Source organism: Ailuropoda melanoleuca, chromosome 6 (assembly GCF_002007445.2).
Source record: "Ailuropoda melanoleuca isolate Jingjing chromosome 6, ASM200744v2, whole genome shotgun sequence".
Taxonomy (NCBI): domain Eukaryota; kingdom Metazoa; phylum Chordata; class Mammalia; order Carnivora; family Ursidae; genus Ailuropoda; species Ailuropoda melanoleuca.
The window spans coordinates 74,530,280-74,547,757 of NC_048223.1; the positions used below are offsets into that span (position 1 = coordinate 74,530,280).

Consider the following 17,478-nt stretch of genomic DNA (forward strand, 5'->3'; position numbering starts at 1 on the left):
GTCCGGGGCGCGGCTCCAGCATCGCCGGCAGCCCGGAGCCGGGGGCTCGGGCGCCCTCCGGCCCGCGTCCGCGCGCGGCCACATGGCTTGGCTCCGCGCGCTGCTGTCCTGCCTGCTGCCCCTGCACTGTGCGCTCTGTGCCGCCGTGGGCAGCCGGACCCCAGGTGCGTGCAGGTCGGGCGCGCGGGGGCGCGAGGGGCCCCGGGTGCTCGAGACTCAGGCTGGCCCCAGGGAGCGCGAGGAGCCCTGCAGCATTAGAGCGAGTGGGAGGCGGTGCGCGCCCTGGGCTTGAGCTCGTTTCTTCTCCTGTGTCCCCAGCGCTGACCCGGGAGTGCTCTTCCTTTCTGGCACAAGAGGTGGAGAGAGACCCTGGGAGAGGTTTGGGGCATATGGAGTCTCTTCTGAGGGGGCTGTATATTGGTCTTTGTCTCTGTATTTCGTTCTCTCTCGTTTTCATTCTTTCTCTTACACACACACACCCACCTACCCCGTTGGTCTGTCTCTGCCCTGTGTGCCTTTCACTTTCAGTGTCTTTTCCCTCTCCGACTTGGGTGTCTGTCTTATCCTCACAGAATCAGGCTGGCAGGTGGTTTCCCCACACCCCAGGGAGCACCTGGCACTAACACTCGGGCTTGGAAACACACGCACGGCCCTGTCCTCCAGCATTCTCAGGCTCTGTGCAGACACCCTCCCTCTCACACACCCTGCGCACTCACCTGCTGTGGCTCTGAGCGTGGGGAGGGGGCTCCGGGCCTTTCCTGGCAGGGTGCCTGCTTGTTTGTCTGTGAGCTCTGTTCAGGTACTGAAGTGGGGCTCTCTCTAGCAGAAATCTTGGGGGTCTTAATGGGTAAAACCAGAGGAGTGTCAGTACGAACTGCCTTGGGCATGGGGGGTTTTCAGGGGACCTTGTTTTCTAGGCTTCATCAGTGGCGTGAAAGGGCCCAAGGAGGCAAGAGATAGAGCCATGCGGAAATGAAAATCCCTCCAAACTCCAGTCCCTGAATCACTGAGCCTGGAAGCCAGCGAGCTGTCATTCCTGCTGGGCCTGGCTGGGCTCGGGGAGAGCTGTGCGAGGACCTCGCTGCTGGCATGCGGCCTGGAGCATGGGGCCATGACCTCACACTTAATTCAGTCCGAGTGGGCAGGTCACCCCGTGCGTCTCCTTTTATTTTTGAAGATCTGTATTTACCGGGCTTGGTGCTGGTCCATGTAGAAATCTCAGCAGCCTCTGTTTACTGTAAAAAGTTTTCTTTCTAAACTTGGAAAAATATAGAACCTGTATTCCCTCCCTCCCCTCTCCAGCTCCTCCTTTTCCCTGCCACGTGCCCAGGATCCCCTGGGTTTCTAGGTGTGTTTGTTTTGCCAGCTGTATTCAGGGAGCTTGGTGAGGAGGAGGGCCGTACCCCAGGCCTGGCGGTGACTTCAGCATGCCCGGGGGAGTTGGGGCAGATTCTGCTATATCCGTCTCTTTGCCCTGGGGGCTTTCGGGGAATCTCAGCCCATTCCTCGAGGGTGCCCAAAGCTGGAAGGCTCCTTGCTAGAGTGACAGAGGGGACTCTGGCATCATTCTTTTCTTCTGTTAGGTTTAACAGTCCCTGGGGACTACAGGGAGCAAGTTGCGTCCACAGAGTACTTGAACGCTGTTCATCCAAGTGCAGGGACCCAGAGACCCAGAGGCCCAGGAAGCCCTGGATGAGTCTTGGATGAACTTGGGCTAAGGGGCCCTCCAAGGCAATGCTCAGAGTTGCAGAGCCCCTCCCTGCCCCCGTGAGATTGCCCGTCTCCCCTTACCTTTGCACAGACTATGTTGATATAACTCCTTGTTTATTCCAGCAGAACCGCGTCTCTCTGGAAAGCTCCGTGACTATGGTGTGACAGTGCCATGCAGCACGGATTTTCGGGGACGCTTCCTCTCCCACGTGCTGTCTGGGCCGGCAGCAGCCTCCGCAGGGAGTGCAGTAGCGGAGGGACCACCCGCACCGCAGTCGCCCTCGGGTCACCTCCGGGTGGCCCGCAGCCTCCTGGACCTGGACGGGGCCACCCTGCAGCCTGGCCGGGTGGGGCGCCCCTCCCTCTACTTCAATGTCACAGTTTTTGGGGAGGAACTACATTTGCGCCTGCGGCCCAACCGACGGCTGGTGGTGCCCGGAGCCTCGGTGGAATGGCAGGAGGATTTTCGGGAGCTATTCCGACAGCCCCTGCGGCGGGAGTGTGTCTACACCGGGGACGTCACGGGCATGCCAGGGGCAGCTGTCGCCATCAGCAACTGCGACGGATTGGTAAGGGACAAGGCCTTCATCGAGCCGCTTTTCCCCCCGCCCCAGGCTACCTGAGCCAGTCTGACATGATTTTCTCCTTGGCTCCCCTGTGTTTGGGATTCCTATGGGCACAGTGTACGGTTTGGGCCAAGTCGCGGGCTTCCCTGCCTCCAGAGAGCTCTGTATGTCCTGCTGGCCACCAGGTTCCCACTCCAGCGGGTGTGCAGGGCCTGGTGTGGCTGGTGCTTTATTCATTCCCTCACCGTCCGTGGACGCACTGGGACTCCAGCTTGCCTAGCCCAGACATGCATGGAGGGGGGGTGGGGGCGAGGGTGGAAGGAAGGCGGGCTCTGCTGGGATTGAATCCTGGCTGTGCCACTCACTGGCCTTGAGGCTTTGGAGAAGTGACTCACCTTCTCTGCACTGCTTTCCCTTATGTGTGAAGTGAGGATTTATTCATAATGCACGTATTTACTGTGTGTGTCCCCTATGCCCGGCACTGTTCAGCTCCAGGGGATACGGGAGGGCCAGGGATGCACATGGTCCTTTGCCCTCACAGAGCCGACACGGTAGTGATGATGACGGGACCACCTTACTTGGCAGCACGGTCGGTGGTCTGCACCTGCCTGGCTCGGGATCAAGGCTCTGGTGGCATTAGCAGCTGTTACGATTTGTTATTGTTATGTCCTTTCTCATCCCCCACTGTCTTTGGTCCTGAAGTCTTCCTGCTCTTCCGCAGTGCCCTGCTCTGGGAGCTCCCTTTCTCAGGACCTGTCCCTCCTCCCAAGCTCAGAACGCCCTGCTATCTGGCTCCCTATGGCCAACCAGAGAGCCACCAGTGGCCCCTGTCTGAGGCTTGACTCGCACTGGGGTTCAACTCCATCCCCCGTGGGTCAGGCCTTTGTGAGCCTGTGTGGCAGGCCCAGGGCCCTGGTGGGCCTTCTTTCTGTGGCCTCCACGTTGTCAGGTAGGAGCTGATGTGTCCCAGGAAAGGACTCCCTTGTTCTGCCCTTTCACTTGAAGTGAGGGATGAGTCAGATTGGGGGGGGGATGGGAAAGGGGATCTTTCTTCCCTAGCAGGGCTGGGAACACTCCTCACTGTCTTCCCATCCATGCGAGGTGTTGTCCTGCTGAACGTCACATGGTCCTTGTCTGGACCAGTCTTCATCTTTTTTTCATTATCACTCCCTTAAATAGTCTTTTTAGTCGTTTTTTCCCCTCTAACTGCCCTCCTCCGTGAAGTTTTAATACCGCAGATGTGCTGCACACCTGTTTATACATCGTATGTGTACCTGTGCTCGATATAGATATGAAAAGAGCACACTTTTTGCTTTCCAAAGAACCGGCTTTTGTCCACATTGGTTGTGATGGCGCCCCCCTCCCCCCACCTTGAGAGGCAGGGTCTGGGCAGTGGTTGGTTCTCAAGGCTGAGCGGATGCTAGAATTACCTGGCACGCAAGGGTTCTGCGAGGCCGACTTTGTGAAGCCCAGGTTTGAGGACGGCTGCCGAAGGCTGAGGCCTTGTCCTGACGCCAGGGCGAGCCTTGCCTGCCACCCGCCCTGGATCACTGGTTTGCTAGCAGAAGCCTGCTGGCTGTGCTGTGGCCACAGTTTGGCTTGGAAATCCAAAGAGATGCTTGCAGTCGCCCGGGGACGCCGTGTCCGTGCAGAGGGAGTGATGGAAAGTGCTGGAGCAGACCGGAGGCTTGGTGCATCGCATGGTGAACTCCTATAGCCCTCAGCCGAGGACGCTGCTGGCCATCCCGTGACCGGGCTGTGGCTCCCACTTCTTCCGCTCCCTCCGTCAAAGTATGGGAGGGGCCTGACAAAGATGTCAGTGCGTGATCAACAGCATCGCTAAGTAACCGTCCACGGTCCTTGCTTGCCACCAGGCCACCGCTTCTGCCTTTGGCTGTTTTCTGAGCCAGTCCCCAGCCACAGCCCAGAGCAGAGGCCTCCCCAGGGCAGGGATCTCCTCGTTTCCAGGCCATTCCAGAAAGCTACCTGTGTCCCCTGAGGGCAAGGGGCTGTTCGCAGTGACCCACCTGAGCCACCTTTGGACTCGAGGCCACAGTGCAGCGTCTCCGATGAGATCTAGCGCTGTATCTGTATGTGGTCTTTGGATTTTAACCCGCATCTTCCTTGGCATCTTACGTCCCAAAGTCATTCCTTCCAAGAAACTCTGTATTGACCACTGGCCATGGGCAAGTCCTCAGGGACATGTAAGAAAATGAAAGGGACTCATAGAATAGTAGCCACAGGGAGTCTTTCCTGCCGCCCAGGCCCAGCCCACCCTGGGTCTCGCTCATTCCTTAACTTCGCTCATTGTGTAGACAAGGAAACAGCGCGGCGGGGAGAGCTGAAGATCGTGCAGACAGCTTCTGTCCCACAGGACCGAATAGTTGGTAAAGCCCTTCAGTCATATGTGGTGTGTATGCAGATGTTGTCATTACCTTGCTCTGCAGAGACTCCGTCCCTGCCCTCAAGGAACTTGGGTGTCAAGCAGGAGAGACCCTTTCAGTGGTTTCAGCATTCACTTGTTGGTTTTCCAGAGCCTGGCGGGGATGGTACTCAGTCGATGGGAGTGATTGTTGTCTTTGGTGCCAGAAAAGGTGACATCTTGAAGGATGAGCAGAAGTTTGCTGGGGCCAGAGGGCAGGGAAGGCAGGGAGGGCATTCTGGGGAGAGGGAAGAGAGAGTGAGAGGGCATCACCATGCTGGATGGAACGGGGGAGGGGATCCCAGGAAACACACTGGGAAGGTGGGCCTTGTCCTGACCTTGAGGGAAGGGCAGGATAGGGGAGGGGGCCCAGAGTGGGGAATGGGGCAGCCTAGTATCTGGGAGTTGGAGGCCCAGGGCTGTGTGACCCTGAGCAAGCTGCCTTCCTTCTCTGGGCTCCCTTGCCTCTTGGGTGCATCTCCGAGGCTGGAATGGATGGGCTTAGAGCCCCTTCCGGCTCTGGCATTGGTGCTTTGTGACACGGGACAGGCCTTGCAGAAGAAGTTTGAAGCCCGACGTCTCTAAACCTATAGTTGACGCCTCCCTCGCTGGCCGGTCCTGGGATCTGCTCTGGGCAGGACGGGGCTGCATTGCAGGTACAGGGAGGAAAGACTCCAGCCCTGAGCTTGGCCCTCATGGCCAGGCAAACCTCCCAATTTGAGAAGGTCTTGAACAAAGACCCCTTTGTGTGGACAGACTGCAGCCATTTGGATCTTAGCGGCTCTGGTGAAAAGTGTGATGTCTAAACTGACGGCTTGACCCTCATTTCCAACTGGACTCTGCAGTGGGGGGTAGCGGTGATCACTGCCCTCCCATCCGCTGCTGCCATGCCATAGAGTCGCTCAGTCCTGGGCCCCTGGGACGGACACTGGGAGGGTTCTTTGCGCTGTGGTTAATTCCTACTAAAACTGAGGAATGGGTACCTCCCCTCACTTCCCACCTGCTCTTCCGGAGGGCTTGGTGTGGCATAGCAGTGGGCAGGGGGTCAGGAAGGACCTAGGAATGAGGAAGCCAGGACCTCTCGCCTGGATGAGTTTGTAGGGTAATGAGGACCCAGACATAAAAGCAGACAAATGACAATCTTGGGTAAAGCAGCAGCAGAAGGACCAATTTTTTGGTTAGGGCATCTAGGAAGGCTCCCTGAAGGAGGTGGCATTGGCTCAAGACTGGTCAAACATTATAAACATGAGAGAAAGTGCTGGGCTTCTGGCCAGCAGAGAGAATGACTGACTGACCCAGGCGGGCTTGAGAATTTTGGGGGAAGGGAAGAAGGGATGTGGGGAGGCCATGTTCTACCTGCAGAGTGTTTCCCCTGGCACCGGGGACAGCTGTCAGACCCCAGGGTCCCCGACTGGGAATGTTCCCAGGCAGCAGTAGCAACCCGAAGCCTTTGTCAGGGAGCCCAGCCAATCAATGCAGTGGTTCTCCCAACACCCCTGTGACCAGCCTCTGGCCAGCCTCTGAGGGCCTGTGGGCTGGGAGGGCCTGGGTCGCCTCAGGACCCCTCTGGCTGGGGGCCAAGTGCTGAACAGACCCCCCCTGTTGGCGATTATGGCTCTGAATTCCTGAGAGGAACATGGAGGCTTGGGGTCAGGGCCAGTGCTTTGTGGATCCAGGAGGGATTGTGGGATATAGGAATGGGGTCAGCAGAGTGGGGACCCCACATACCATCTAGAACCCAGACTAAAAGGCTCCTCCCCCCCATTGCTGTCTCTGCCTCTCGGGGTCCCGGGCCTTGCTGCCCTTGCACTGGGACACTGGGGACTTGGCTGTGCTGTGCACCCACCCCCCCTTTGCCTTCAGCGACTCTGTGAGTCACAGGCCTGGTGTGGAAGCAAGGCACGTGTAAGCTTTGTCACCATCTGGTTCCGTTTTCCACTCTCTGCAGATCACGCATATTTAACGGGTTACAGAGTAGACCCCTGGCAGGCTGTGTGTGGAGGGGCGGGGGGCCGAGTCCCCTTCTTACCCCTGCCTGATGTACAAATCCCAGCAGCTCTCTGAGCCTCAGTCCTTTGTCTTTAGAATGGGATTACAGTGGGGGAAGGGGCACGTGGGGATGGATGGTGACAAGAGCTGGGGTTTCATTATGGGTGGTGATGAAATGTTCCAGAATGGATGGTGGTGGTGCTTGCATGGCTCTGTGCTCTGCACGTATACTAAGTACCATTCAATTCTACACTTTAAATGGGTGAATTGTATGGTATATGAATTACATTTCAGTAAAGCTGTTACAGAATGTGGCTGGCCAGCAGAAAGGACTGGAGGTTTGTAGTAATTATAAGGACACAGTCTAGCGTGGCGGGAAGTGTGGGGTCTCTTTGCTCTGGTCCAGACTAGAGCAAGGTCGTGACCTTGAGTGAGTTTCTAAATCCCTCTGTGCTTCGGTTCCTCATCTTTAAGGAGGGCGGGAGGAGCAGACACCTGTAGGACTGTCCAGAGGATTAAATAAGATAATGTAGAAAAAAGTGCAGTCTCTGGTATATGGCGGGGTCTCAAAAAAGGAGTTTATTTCAGTGGTTCTTGATAGTAACGTTTATTACTTCTCTACAGTAATTCCTACAGTAATTATAAAGAATAGTGGAAAACACTGTCAATATGGTTAGAGTCAGTCGTATTGCAACAGTATGTAGATTAGCCGTGTTTTCTGGAAGGTTCTGAGGCCATCTCTGGTCCCCGGGTTGGCCAAGCCCTGCCTTCCCCCTGCTTTGGCAACCTTCTCTGTACGATCAGCGCATTGGCGCTTGCTCAGCGCGTGGAAGTGTGAACATCACGGCCCATCTGAGATAACCCCACGTGCCCTCCAGCACAGGGATACTGAGAGGCCCAGGGGAGCACTATGTTAACACTCCGCGGGCCCCTGCCCAGAGCCCCGCCCTTGACCAGGTCCTGGGGGTGCAGGGATGAAACTCAACCCTGTCTCCCTCGCCAGAAGCCCACAGCTGAAAGAGAAGGAAGATCTGTGCCGTGGACGGAGTGAAACAAGACAGACCGCACTGAGCCTCAGCGTTTTGTGGGAATGCAGGGACGCAGAATGCCCTCGGTGGGTGGCCTGGAGGTGAACATTGAGAAGGAGAGGCGCTCAGGGAAGGCTTCCTAGGGGTGAGGATATTTGGGCCACGTTTTAAAGCCATAATAGGAGTTCTCAAAGCCAAGAGGGAGAAACTGGAGGCATTCTGCAGGGAAGGAAATCCTGTGTCTTCCCCAGATTCGGGAAATGGTGAGCCATCCCGGCTCTCCATGGGAGAGGGGGAGCAGTGAAAATGTCGGTTGGAAGATCCCTGCCTCCCCGTGGAGCTTAGACTTGCCCCTATGGCCATAGGGAGCCACGGGAGGTTTGTAAGCTCGAGGTACATTCGTACCGGGGTAAGAGGCTATAGCGCGTTGGTGTCACAGACTGGCCTCTGGCTCACCGGTGTTCCTGTCAGCACCTCTTCTTGCCAGCTGGGGGGGGGGTGGGCTGACACGGCAGCTCCTTGGGAAGCCCCCGGCTCTACCCTGCCATCCACCCCTGCCCTGGGGATGTGGGGTGTGAGGCTCAGAATTCCAGAGGTGCCCTCCTCCAGCCGCCCAGCTGGTCTGTCTCCATACCTCGTGTCCTGTGGGTCGCCTGCCCTCACCCAGGTGTGCTGACAGCCCTGGGAGGGACAGAAGTGGTCTGGCCTCACCTCCTTGCTCCCCCTGCCTCCCCAGCCTGGAAAGTGGCTTCTGTCTGCAGACCCCCACCCCCACCCCAGCCGAGCTGATGTGTTCATACCTGACTCTGCAGCCCCCCACCTTTGTTCATGGTGTTCGCACCTCCCACCATGCCGTCCCCTTCCCTCCGCCTGCTACATCCCCCGTCTCGGCCACCTGGTTCCCAGAAGCCGGAGACTGGCTTACATCTTCTCATTGATCTAAGCACGGAGCACAGGCTGGGGCTCACGCAGCACAGGCGGCTGTGCCTTCAGGGCCCTCCAGGAGCAGGGAGTCCCAGGAGAAAGAGAAAAGTCCAGGTATAGTACAGGAGGTGGGATTGTGCCCTGTTTAAAGGGAGGGCCGGGGCGCCTGGGTGGCTCAGTCCTTAAGCATCTGCCTTCGGCTCAGGGCGTGATCCCGGAGTCCTGGGATCGAGTCCCGCATCGGGCTCCCTGCTCTGCTGGGAGCCTGCTTCTTCCTCTCCCACGCCCCCTGCTTGTGTTCCCTCTCTCGCTGGCGGTCTCTCTGTCAAATAAATAAATAAAATCTTAAAAAAAAATAAAAATAAAGTGAGGGCCAGCCTGGCTTCACAAGATTTTTGAGTATTTGAAGGAGAAATTAGCGATAACGATTTTGAAGCAAAGTGTTCTATTCGGTAAGACAGTGTGTGGGCCCAGCACAGCAGGGCAATTAGCTAGAGGCCTTGGGTCGCCAGCAGGGCAGTTGGTGAGGGGGTGACAGGATGGCTCCTGCAACCAGATGACCTGGGCTGACATCCCAGCTCCAGCTTTTACATGCTGTGTGGCCTTGGACAATTACTGGGCCTCTCTGGGCCTCGGTTTCCTCGTCCGTGTAGCGGGATTGTAACAGAGGTCACTCCGTAGAGTTGTCCTGCGTGCAAGGGGCTTATTAGCACAGTACTGGAAGTGCTTCAGCTCTTGCTGTGGAATGGTGGGCGCTTACGGGTTGCGTCTGCTGGGTCTCAGGGGCTGGGTGATGGGAAAGAAGTCAAGAGCATCCCTTAGTCTGCTTAACTGCCCCCCGAACCCCACTAGAGAGGTCCCTGGGCTTTCAGCTAGGCAGCCAGAGCTCATCCCCGTCCTGACCCCACCAGGCCTGTTAGTTTCTCTCAGGCTGCACCCTGCTCCCGGCCCAGTTTGCCTTCTCACCGGAAACAGTCCCGCTGGGTTCGCAAAGGGTGGGGTCTGAGCTTAGTCACCTGTGTGTCCTTAGAACCCTGGCACAGGGCCTGCCTCGGGGCAGGACCCAGTGGCTGCTGGGTGAGCTGACCCGGTGAGGGAAGGTAGAGGGTTTGCCTCTAAGGTGGCATAAAGCTTACATTTGCCTCTCCTCACCCCTGGCAGACAGGCCAGTCCACGGCGGCACACTGTCCCCTGAGTCCGCATCCCCAGCGTGTGGTCCTCGCAGCCATGCCCCAGGGGCCTGAGTGGGTGTGTGAGCCGAGGCCTGACTGCCTCCCTGCTCTCGACCGCCCCGTCCTTTCTATCTCCGGAGCCCCCGACCCGTCTGAGGGCACCACCTGCTTTACCAGGCTCGCTCCCTGGGGAAACCCTGGGTCTGTGCTTTAGAATTCCTGCTTGTAGAATGAAAACAGGAGAGGGTCTCTTTCGGGGGAGAGGGAACTCCTCACGGCGTGCCTCCCCAGGCCAACCGCGGACCTTCAGCTGGGGAGTGGCCCTTCCTGGGTGCTGGCCGTGGGGGCCTGGGGGCCGCGGGGGCGGAGGCAGTGGTCAGCACGGGGTGCCTGGACCTCAGCCACAGCCCAGGAGCCGGGCAGCCCAGGTGTGGCTGGGGAGCGATACCACATGGGGAAACCGAGAGGCCGGACCGCTTCCCCACGGCCTGGTGACAGACTGGCCTCAAGCGGACGCACGTACAGTGACCACACGTTCTCTCTCACTGCTGTAGGTTGGCCAGGTGGTTCCTCTGCTCTTGTTCCTGGGCTCCCCTGCGGCTGCATGCAGCTGGAGGGGGGGCTGGCCTGGAAGGCCCGAGCGGGCCCCATTCCCACATCCGGCATCAGCGCTGCCCAGGCAGCCCCGCGCTCTCCGTCCGCGGGGCAAGACAGGCCTCTCGCACAGCCGTGGCAGGGGGTGTGCGGTCCGAAGCCACAGGACCTCTCCAGGCCTGGTCTGGCAAGTTGCCTGACGTTGCTTCGGTGTGTTCTGTGGGTCAAAGTGAGCCACCAGGCCAGACTAGATTCTCCTGGAGCAGGGGAATGGAGGCCACCTCTGGAGGCCAGGGGTGGCGGAGTCTCACTGCAAAGAGGCATGTGGACAGGGCCAGGAGGACTGCAGCCATCCTTGCAGGCGTTCTCCCACACGGACTCTGGGCAAGTCACTTGACCTCTCGGGCCTCAGTTTCCACACCTGTAAAGTGGGTATCCTACCTGGTGGTTCTATTCATTAGAAATCAAGCATGCTGCCCTCGTGCCTAGAGCAATATATGGTAGCTTTATCATGATCATTGATCTCTTGGAATAAATATGGAGACTGAGGCAGGATCCACAGTAGGTTTGTTTCCAGACCTCCGGTCACCTGTTCAGTGCTCTTCTTGCTTCCCAGAAGGCCCTGTCCCGTCAGGGCCCCTCGCTGTCTGAGGGGACGTGCAGGGTCTGGGTCCTGGGTAGTTTTCTGGTCCTCAAGGTGGTCTGCTCTTGCAGAGTTTCACCTCCCCGGTCTCCCCACAGCTGGGCCGTGCTGTCTGCCTTGAACTAATAACTTATTTATGATACGGAATAAAAGCCAGACATCACCTCACTGCTGTTCCTCCTGAGCAGAGCCAGTGAGGGCTGGTCTGGGGGCTGGTGTTATTTTCCTTCCCCGGCATCCTCAGGCTGGCTGGAGGGAGGGCGGCCTCCGGGCTGCTGAGCGTGGTGGGGGCTGTGCTTACCTTTCCTCTGCCTCCTATGCTCAGTGAGGCAGAGGACTGGAGGGTGGGCTTTTGGAGGGGACCCAGAAGATTCGTGCCATGGGACGTTTCCAAGACATCTGCCGGCCCTGGCATTCCGTTTTCAGCAGGTAGGCCTTGCCCTGCTTTCAGAGCCTGAGAAGAAACAACAATGCCTCGGATGACAACAATAACAGTAATCTTTGCAGACTGCCTCGGCTCTGGGAGCCGAGTTTCCTGTTAGCACAAATAATCCTTGTGTTATGAAAACCTCCAGTGATGAGTTCAGCTCAGCGTCATTTGCACAGATCTCCCTGGCTTTGGCCAGAGTGCAGACAGCTGTGTCCAGAGGAGGCTTTTAGGGCCTCTTGGTCCCCTCTTAATTTTCCAGATGAGGAAGCTGAGGCTCGGGGAGGGGAAAAGACTCACCCAGGGTCACACAGCAACTGTGGGACCCCCTGACTCCCTGTCCAGTGCTCCCCCACTATCCCACGTGGCCTCTCCCAGGTCAGTGGATGAGGACCAAGTAAATGTTGACAGCGACTCAGGTCGTAAGCCCTTCGTGCGGCAGTCATGGCAAGGGTTTCAGAGACCAAAACCTAAGCGATTGGTCCGGCAGTTGCCCTCTGGGGCGCGTCCTGGCAGTCCTCGGGCCTGGGTCCCGCTGCCAGGGCAGGGTGCTCAGCTTCTGCACGTCCTTGTTTCCTGGAAAACTGGGAAGCCAACTCAGAAAACAGTGTTAGCTGCCCGGTTAGCAGGATCTGAAGGTCGAACAGAACCTTCTGGTGTTTCTTGGCCCTAAGTCAGCATTGCCACTATTTTATCCATTTTCAAGATACGGGAGGGCAGTGGGCTGCTGTTATGCACACATTGTTTGTCAGAGACTATCAGACACCCTGCAGTCTCCTTTTCTCCTGCTTTCCCGAACACGGCTGAGGGCATGGTAACACAGGCCCCTTTCAGAGAAATGTTTGAAGGTGGGAGCGTTTGTGGGGGCACAGTTGGTCTGAATGCAAACCCTGTTCCCAACAGGTTGCCTGAAGACTTTTGTCAGCCTTTGCTTTTAAGCCAACCAAATATTTGTACCTTTGATGTGTCCAGAAAATGCCCATGCCCCCCAGCCACCCCCGCCCCACAGCAGAGGTTCATTCCCGCCCCTGGAGGCTGGCAGGAGCCCACACTCTGAATGAGCTCCTCCAGCCCAAAGAGGCCTTGTGTTCTGTAGCCCGACAGGCCACTGGCCTGGGTGCGTTGAGTGCTTGGTGCTTTGTCACCTCATAATTCAACGTCTCTAGATGGCGAGACTAGGTGAAACATGCTGTCCCCTCAGCCGTGGCCACACTGTTTGGGGACTGGGCCTCTCAGGAAGGGCCATAATGCCCAAGGGAGTTCGTTAAGGAGGCTTGGCCCCAAGGATGCTTATTGAAGGGGGTTTTGTTCCAAAGTTGGCCCCCTGGTGTGGCTCAGTGCTCGTCCCCCTGAAGCTCACATTTTGAAGAGGAATAGACAGGAAAACCCCCCGGATGGGGACAGAGCACAGCGGAGGGAGTGATGATGGGGTGACATCTGAGCTGGGCTGGAGAGGCATTCCTGGCAGAGCTCACAGCAGCTACAAAGGTGTGGAGGCCCACGTGAAACACGTGTGGTTCCAGGTGTGGAACAGGGCCATGTGGCTGGAGTCGGGGGGATTTTTGTTGCTAATAATTCCAAAAGGGAAACAACCAGGGCTGTTGTTGGGGGGGTGGTCTAGACACCACCTCTCTCCTGGGTGACCGTTGTGGCCTCCCTAACTGATCTCTCTGCCTCCATCCATGCCCCTCTCATCTATCAGCAACGGCAACCAGAGCAGTCTTGTTCAATCTCAGCCCTCCTGTGACACTTCTGTGGAGGAGGGGTTTGGGGCTGTGTCCCCAGCACCTAGAAAGGGGCCTGCTCAGTACATAGCTCATGAATGAGTGAATGACCACAGCTCAGTACGTAGCTCATGAATGAGTGAATGACCAGAGCTCAGTACGTAGCTCATGAATGAGCGAATGACCAGAGCTCAGTACGTAGCCCATGAATGAGCGAATGACCAGAGCTCAGTACGTAGCCCATGAATGAGCGAATGACCACAGTTCAGTACGTAGCCCATGAATGAGCGAATGACCACAGTTCAGTACGTAGCCCATGAATGAATGACTAGAGGAACTGCAGCAGACAGAGGTTTAGGAGAAGCACAGTGACAGAGGAGAACGGGACTCGGGGACCCGCCGAGTGGCCCAGGCGGCCGGGAAGTGAGCATTTGCGTTGCTCGTAACTGACAGGGCTTGAGCAAGGACAGGGTTTGGTGATGTGTCAGAGTTCTGAGAAATCTGGAAAACATGCTCATGGTGCGAGGCCCGGGTCAGGAGTAAGGACAGTAACAGGCCCCAGCTAATCTGGGTTCCTCCCCACCGAGGGCAGTGCTGCCTGGAGGGCATGTGTGCGCAGGGGCGGCTTGTGGGCTGGAGCTGGGCCTGCACGGGAATCCCAGTGGCTAGGCTCACTCCTCCTTGCATAGGGACTCTTCCCTGCCACCACCACATCCCTTGTTTATTACTTGCTGCGGACCTGCTGTGTGTCAGACTCGGTGGCAAACATATTACATGCATGATCTCACTGGGGGAAGCATGGCTTAAAACCAAGTTGGCATCCCTCTGGGCCAGGGTGATGTCGGATGGACCAGAGGGGAGGTCTGGCTGGGACAGGTGACCTGCGGGGGCACTAGCCCTCAGCTCTGGGTGGGACGGGCTCATCTCTTCTTGAAGCCGCTCCATGGTCAGCTGCCTTGCTTCTGAGCTGTGGGGCTTTGAGTGCAGGGCCTCGGTGCCAGAAGCCACTCCTCAGCTAAGGGCCTGGCAGCCACACCGCCTTCTGGCATGTGAGAGCTGCTTCCTGTCTCCTTGTCCTGAAGCTGCTGCCACCACCAGGACTCAGGGCCAAGCAGGGGGCCAGGTAGAGCTCCCAGCCCGAGCTTGGTGGTGATAGGGGGGACGCTTCAGAGCCACATGGCTCCTGGGCACAAGGAATGGAAAGTGGAGGTGGCTGCCAGCCTGGCAAGGTCTGCCCTGAACCCTGGCTGGGCTCCAGGGTGGGGGTTTGCTACAGAAGGGGAGTCTCTGAGCACCTGCAGGTGTGAGGCCCTGCCCTGCCCCGGGCTGGGACCTCTGCTGCTGGAGGGGGGGTGTCATAAAAAGCGAGCGCCCTTCCTTTAAAAATATTTACCCAGCTTTTGAAGACTTAAACAATTGCTCTCCACGGTGCTGGAGGACTGAATCAGTGATCACCATCCCCATCATCATGGAGGCGCTGCGGCTAATTGTTCTCACTCTCTGCACTGTGGACTCCCAGCTTGGGTGGCCGTGACATCATTGACCTGCCACTGGACACCCAGCAGATCACAGGCCCCTCCCCAACTCAGCCAGCTCAGGGCAACTTTGGTGAATTATTCTTCACTCCCAGTGGAGTGATCGCTGGAAGGCAGGAGGTGGTTAGGTTCTCAGACGGTGCCTAAGGCACAGAGATGCGGTGTGGACGGTCCTTGGTCAGGCCCAGCCCAGGGACAGGCTCACGACACAAGTGGCATGCAGTAATGCGGCCTGCCCACAGCCCCTGCTCAGCAACCCCGCCCCCCCGCCCCGTTCAGGGCACGTTCTCATTGTCCTCTCCTTCCCTCTCTGTCTTGCGCATTTCCTGCATCAGGACAGACGGAATCTGGTCGAAGGATCCCAGCTGATACTACTCTGTGAAACTCCGTTGATCCCTTAAACTTCCATTGTCGGGAAGCTTCCAGAGTCTACATCAGTGGTTCCCAGCCCTGGCGGCACAGGAGAGTCACCTGGGCAGCTTGGAGAAAGTCCTGATGCCTGGGCTGCCCCGCTGGGATTTGATCTGTCGGTCTGGGGTGTGGTCCCGGCGCCAGTAATTCTGCGCCTGCCCCTGCTGATTTGAATGGGCATCTAGCGGTGACACCCACTGCTGTGGCCTCCTGGAAAAGTCTACTGTGTGTTTGATGGAAAAGTCAGGGTCAGGTCGGGGGTGCCAGGAGAGCCAGGCCAGAGAAGGACAGAACGGAAGAGGCTGCACCCTGCCGTGGGCCGCGCCTCGGGAAGGGCCTTGCGAGTCATGACGTCACACCATCCTGCCAGTAACCCTTTGGTTTCACATGGGCACTCTGAGGCTTGGGGCCTGGCTCCCAGGTGCAGCCTCTACTCCACTTGCAGGGAAGTTGGGGGACAGAAAAGGAGGGCTTTATTGGCTTGGTTTCCTTTTTTAAACTTTTTTTAAACTTTGTTTAAAATGCTTCTTATATAATGATTCCTCGCTCATTGTAGTAGGCGGACATTCTGTGTAGAATTGACTTTCCCTTTCAGATGGGCAATCGCAGGAAAGTCAGAAAACACCTGAAAGTTTAAAGAGAAGGAAGTTGCCGCCCTTTCGCCACCCAGAGACAGCTCCCTGACAGCTCCCCCACCAACGTTTGGTGTGTCCTTTGTCATCTCTGAAATTACCCTGAGCTGGTACAGCCTCTTCCGCTTGGGAAGAACGAACCCTTAAGGGATGCTCAACCCATGGTATCTGTTTCCTCTGAGATTTCTCCCCATGTGCAGGCAGGGATCCGAGCGGGGCAAAGCCAGGTCACGGTGGAACCGGGAGTTAGAGGCTAACCGTCCTGCGGTTCGGGAACGCTGCTCCCAGCACTGAAGCCATGGCTCCCTTCCTGAGCCGCCGGGACTCCCAGGCACACTGTGAATGAGGGTGATGATAATCCCGGCAGCGGGTAGGAACACTGGCACTGTCCTCGCGGTGAGCCTGGACCATTCCGGCGGCTCTGTGTACGTTTCTCAGAGCAAGCCCATGGGACCCATGCTGGTATAATCCGGAGACACAGGGATGTTGGAGGAACTTGTCCAAGACGACACGGTTCGGGAGGGGCAGCACCCAGGGATGCTGGCTGGAGGCATTTACCCACCACACCTACCATATCGCTTCTCCCCCGGGAAGGAGTTCTGCTGTAGATACACTGGGAAGCCTTTGGCCCAGCACCTCCTAGGGTGTTAGGGGCCTGCAGAGGTCATGACCTTGGGAAGGGGGGGCCAAGTGGTCATCCCAGATAACTACCTCCAGCTGGTGGAGGCGGTCGGCTTCCTGGTGCTTCTTCTGAGGTTCGGGCCTGTTTGGGGAGTTGTCCTGCAGCCCGTGTGGGGCAGGCAGAGCAGGGCACGCCAGCTGAGGATGAGCCTGGTAGCTCTCGGCTCCAGCCTTCGAGGGCTCCTTCCTCCCGCCTGTTCCCAGAGCGGCAGTTCGGGAAGAATCGGCTTGCAGACTTGCCTTGGCCGGGGCCCAGGCCTTGGCAGGGCAGCCGGCAGCAGAGCTCCCGAGGCCAGGGGCTTCCACATCAGGTTTGAATTACACAGGATCGCAGCGTCCTCGGGCCTCGGGCCCAGCCGTGCTGACTCACGCTTCTGTGGTCACGGGCGGCCCGTGCGGCTCGTGCGCGAGCAGCATCTGAGTGCGTGTGTTGTGTCCGTGCCTACGTGTCTGCTGTCGGCCTGCATGCGTGCGGGTGCCGTCCCTTTGTGTGGCCTCGCGGTGCTTGTCTGGCCCTTTTTGCCTGCATAGGCATTATCTCTCGTTTCCCTGAATGTGTGTTGTGTTTTGTGTTTTTTTAAACCGCTTTATTGAGATGCAGTTCATGGACCACGCAGTTCACCTAATTTAAAGTGTACAATGCGTTGAATTTTTATGATACGCGTGGAAGTTGGGTGATTATCAGCACATTCAATTTGAGGGCATTTTCACTCTCTCAGAAAGCAATCCCATGCCCTTTTGTGGTCCCCCTGGCCCCCTAGTCCATTACCCCAGCCCTTGGCAACCACTCATCTTTCTGTGTCTATAGACTTCTCTCTTCTGGATCTTGCCCCTGGATGGAATTGTATACTATGTGGCCTTCTGTGACTGGTTTCTTTCACTTAGCAGGATGTTTTCAAGATTCACCTGTGTTTTAGCATGCATCAGTTCTTTGTTTTGGTTTTTTGGTTCATCCATTCATCTGTTGGTGGGCATTTGGCTTGTTCCTCCTTCTTGGCCACCATGAGTAGAGCTGCAGTC

At 57.3% G+C, this 17,478-nt stretch overlaps 1 protein-coding gene across 10 annotated transcripts in view; it reads left to right on the plus strand.

The window, feature by feature from the left end:
- The first annotated feature begins 31 nt into the window (after positions 1-31).
- ADAMTS14 (ADAM metallopeptidase with thrombospondin type 1 motif 14) overlaps positions 32-17,478 on the plus strand; it is a 72,388-nt gene continuing 54,941 nt past the window's right edge. For 8 of the 10 annotated variants that reach the window (XR_004626147.1, XR_004626148.1, XM_034662635.1 and 5 more), the window contains exons 1-2: positions 33-164; positions 1,834-2,279. Coding sequence is in view for 8 of the 10 variants with exons in the window: in XM_034662635.1 (XP_034518526.1) it covers positions 83-164; positions 1,834-2,279 (528 nt within the window). In the remaining 2 variants the exon portion in view is untranslated. Of the gene's footprint in view, positions 165-1,833; positions 2,280-17,478 lie in introns of all 10 variants that reach the window. The other 2 variants (XM_034662636.1, XM_034662638.1) reach the window with 1 other exon arrangement.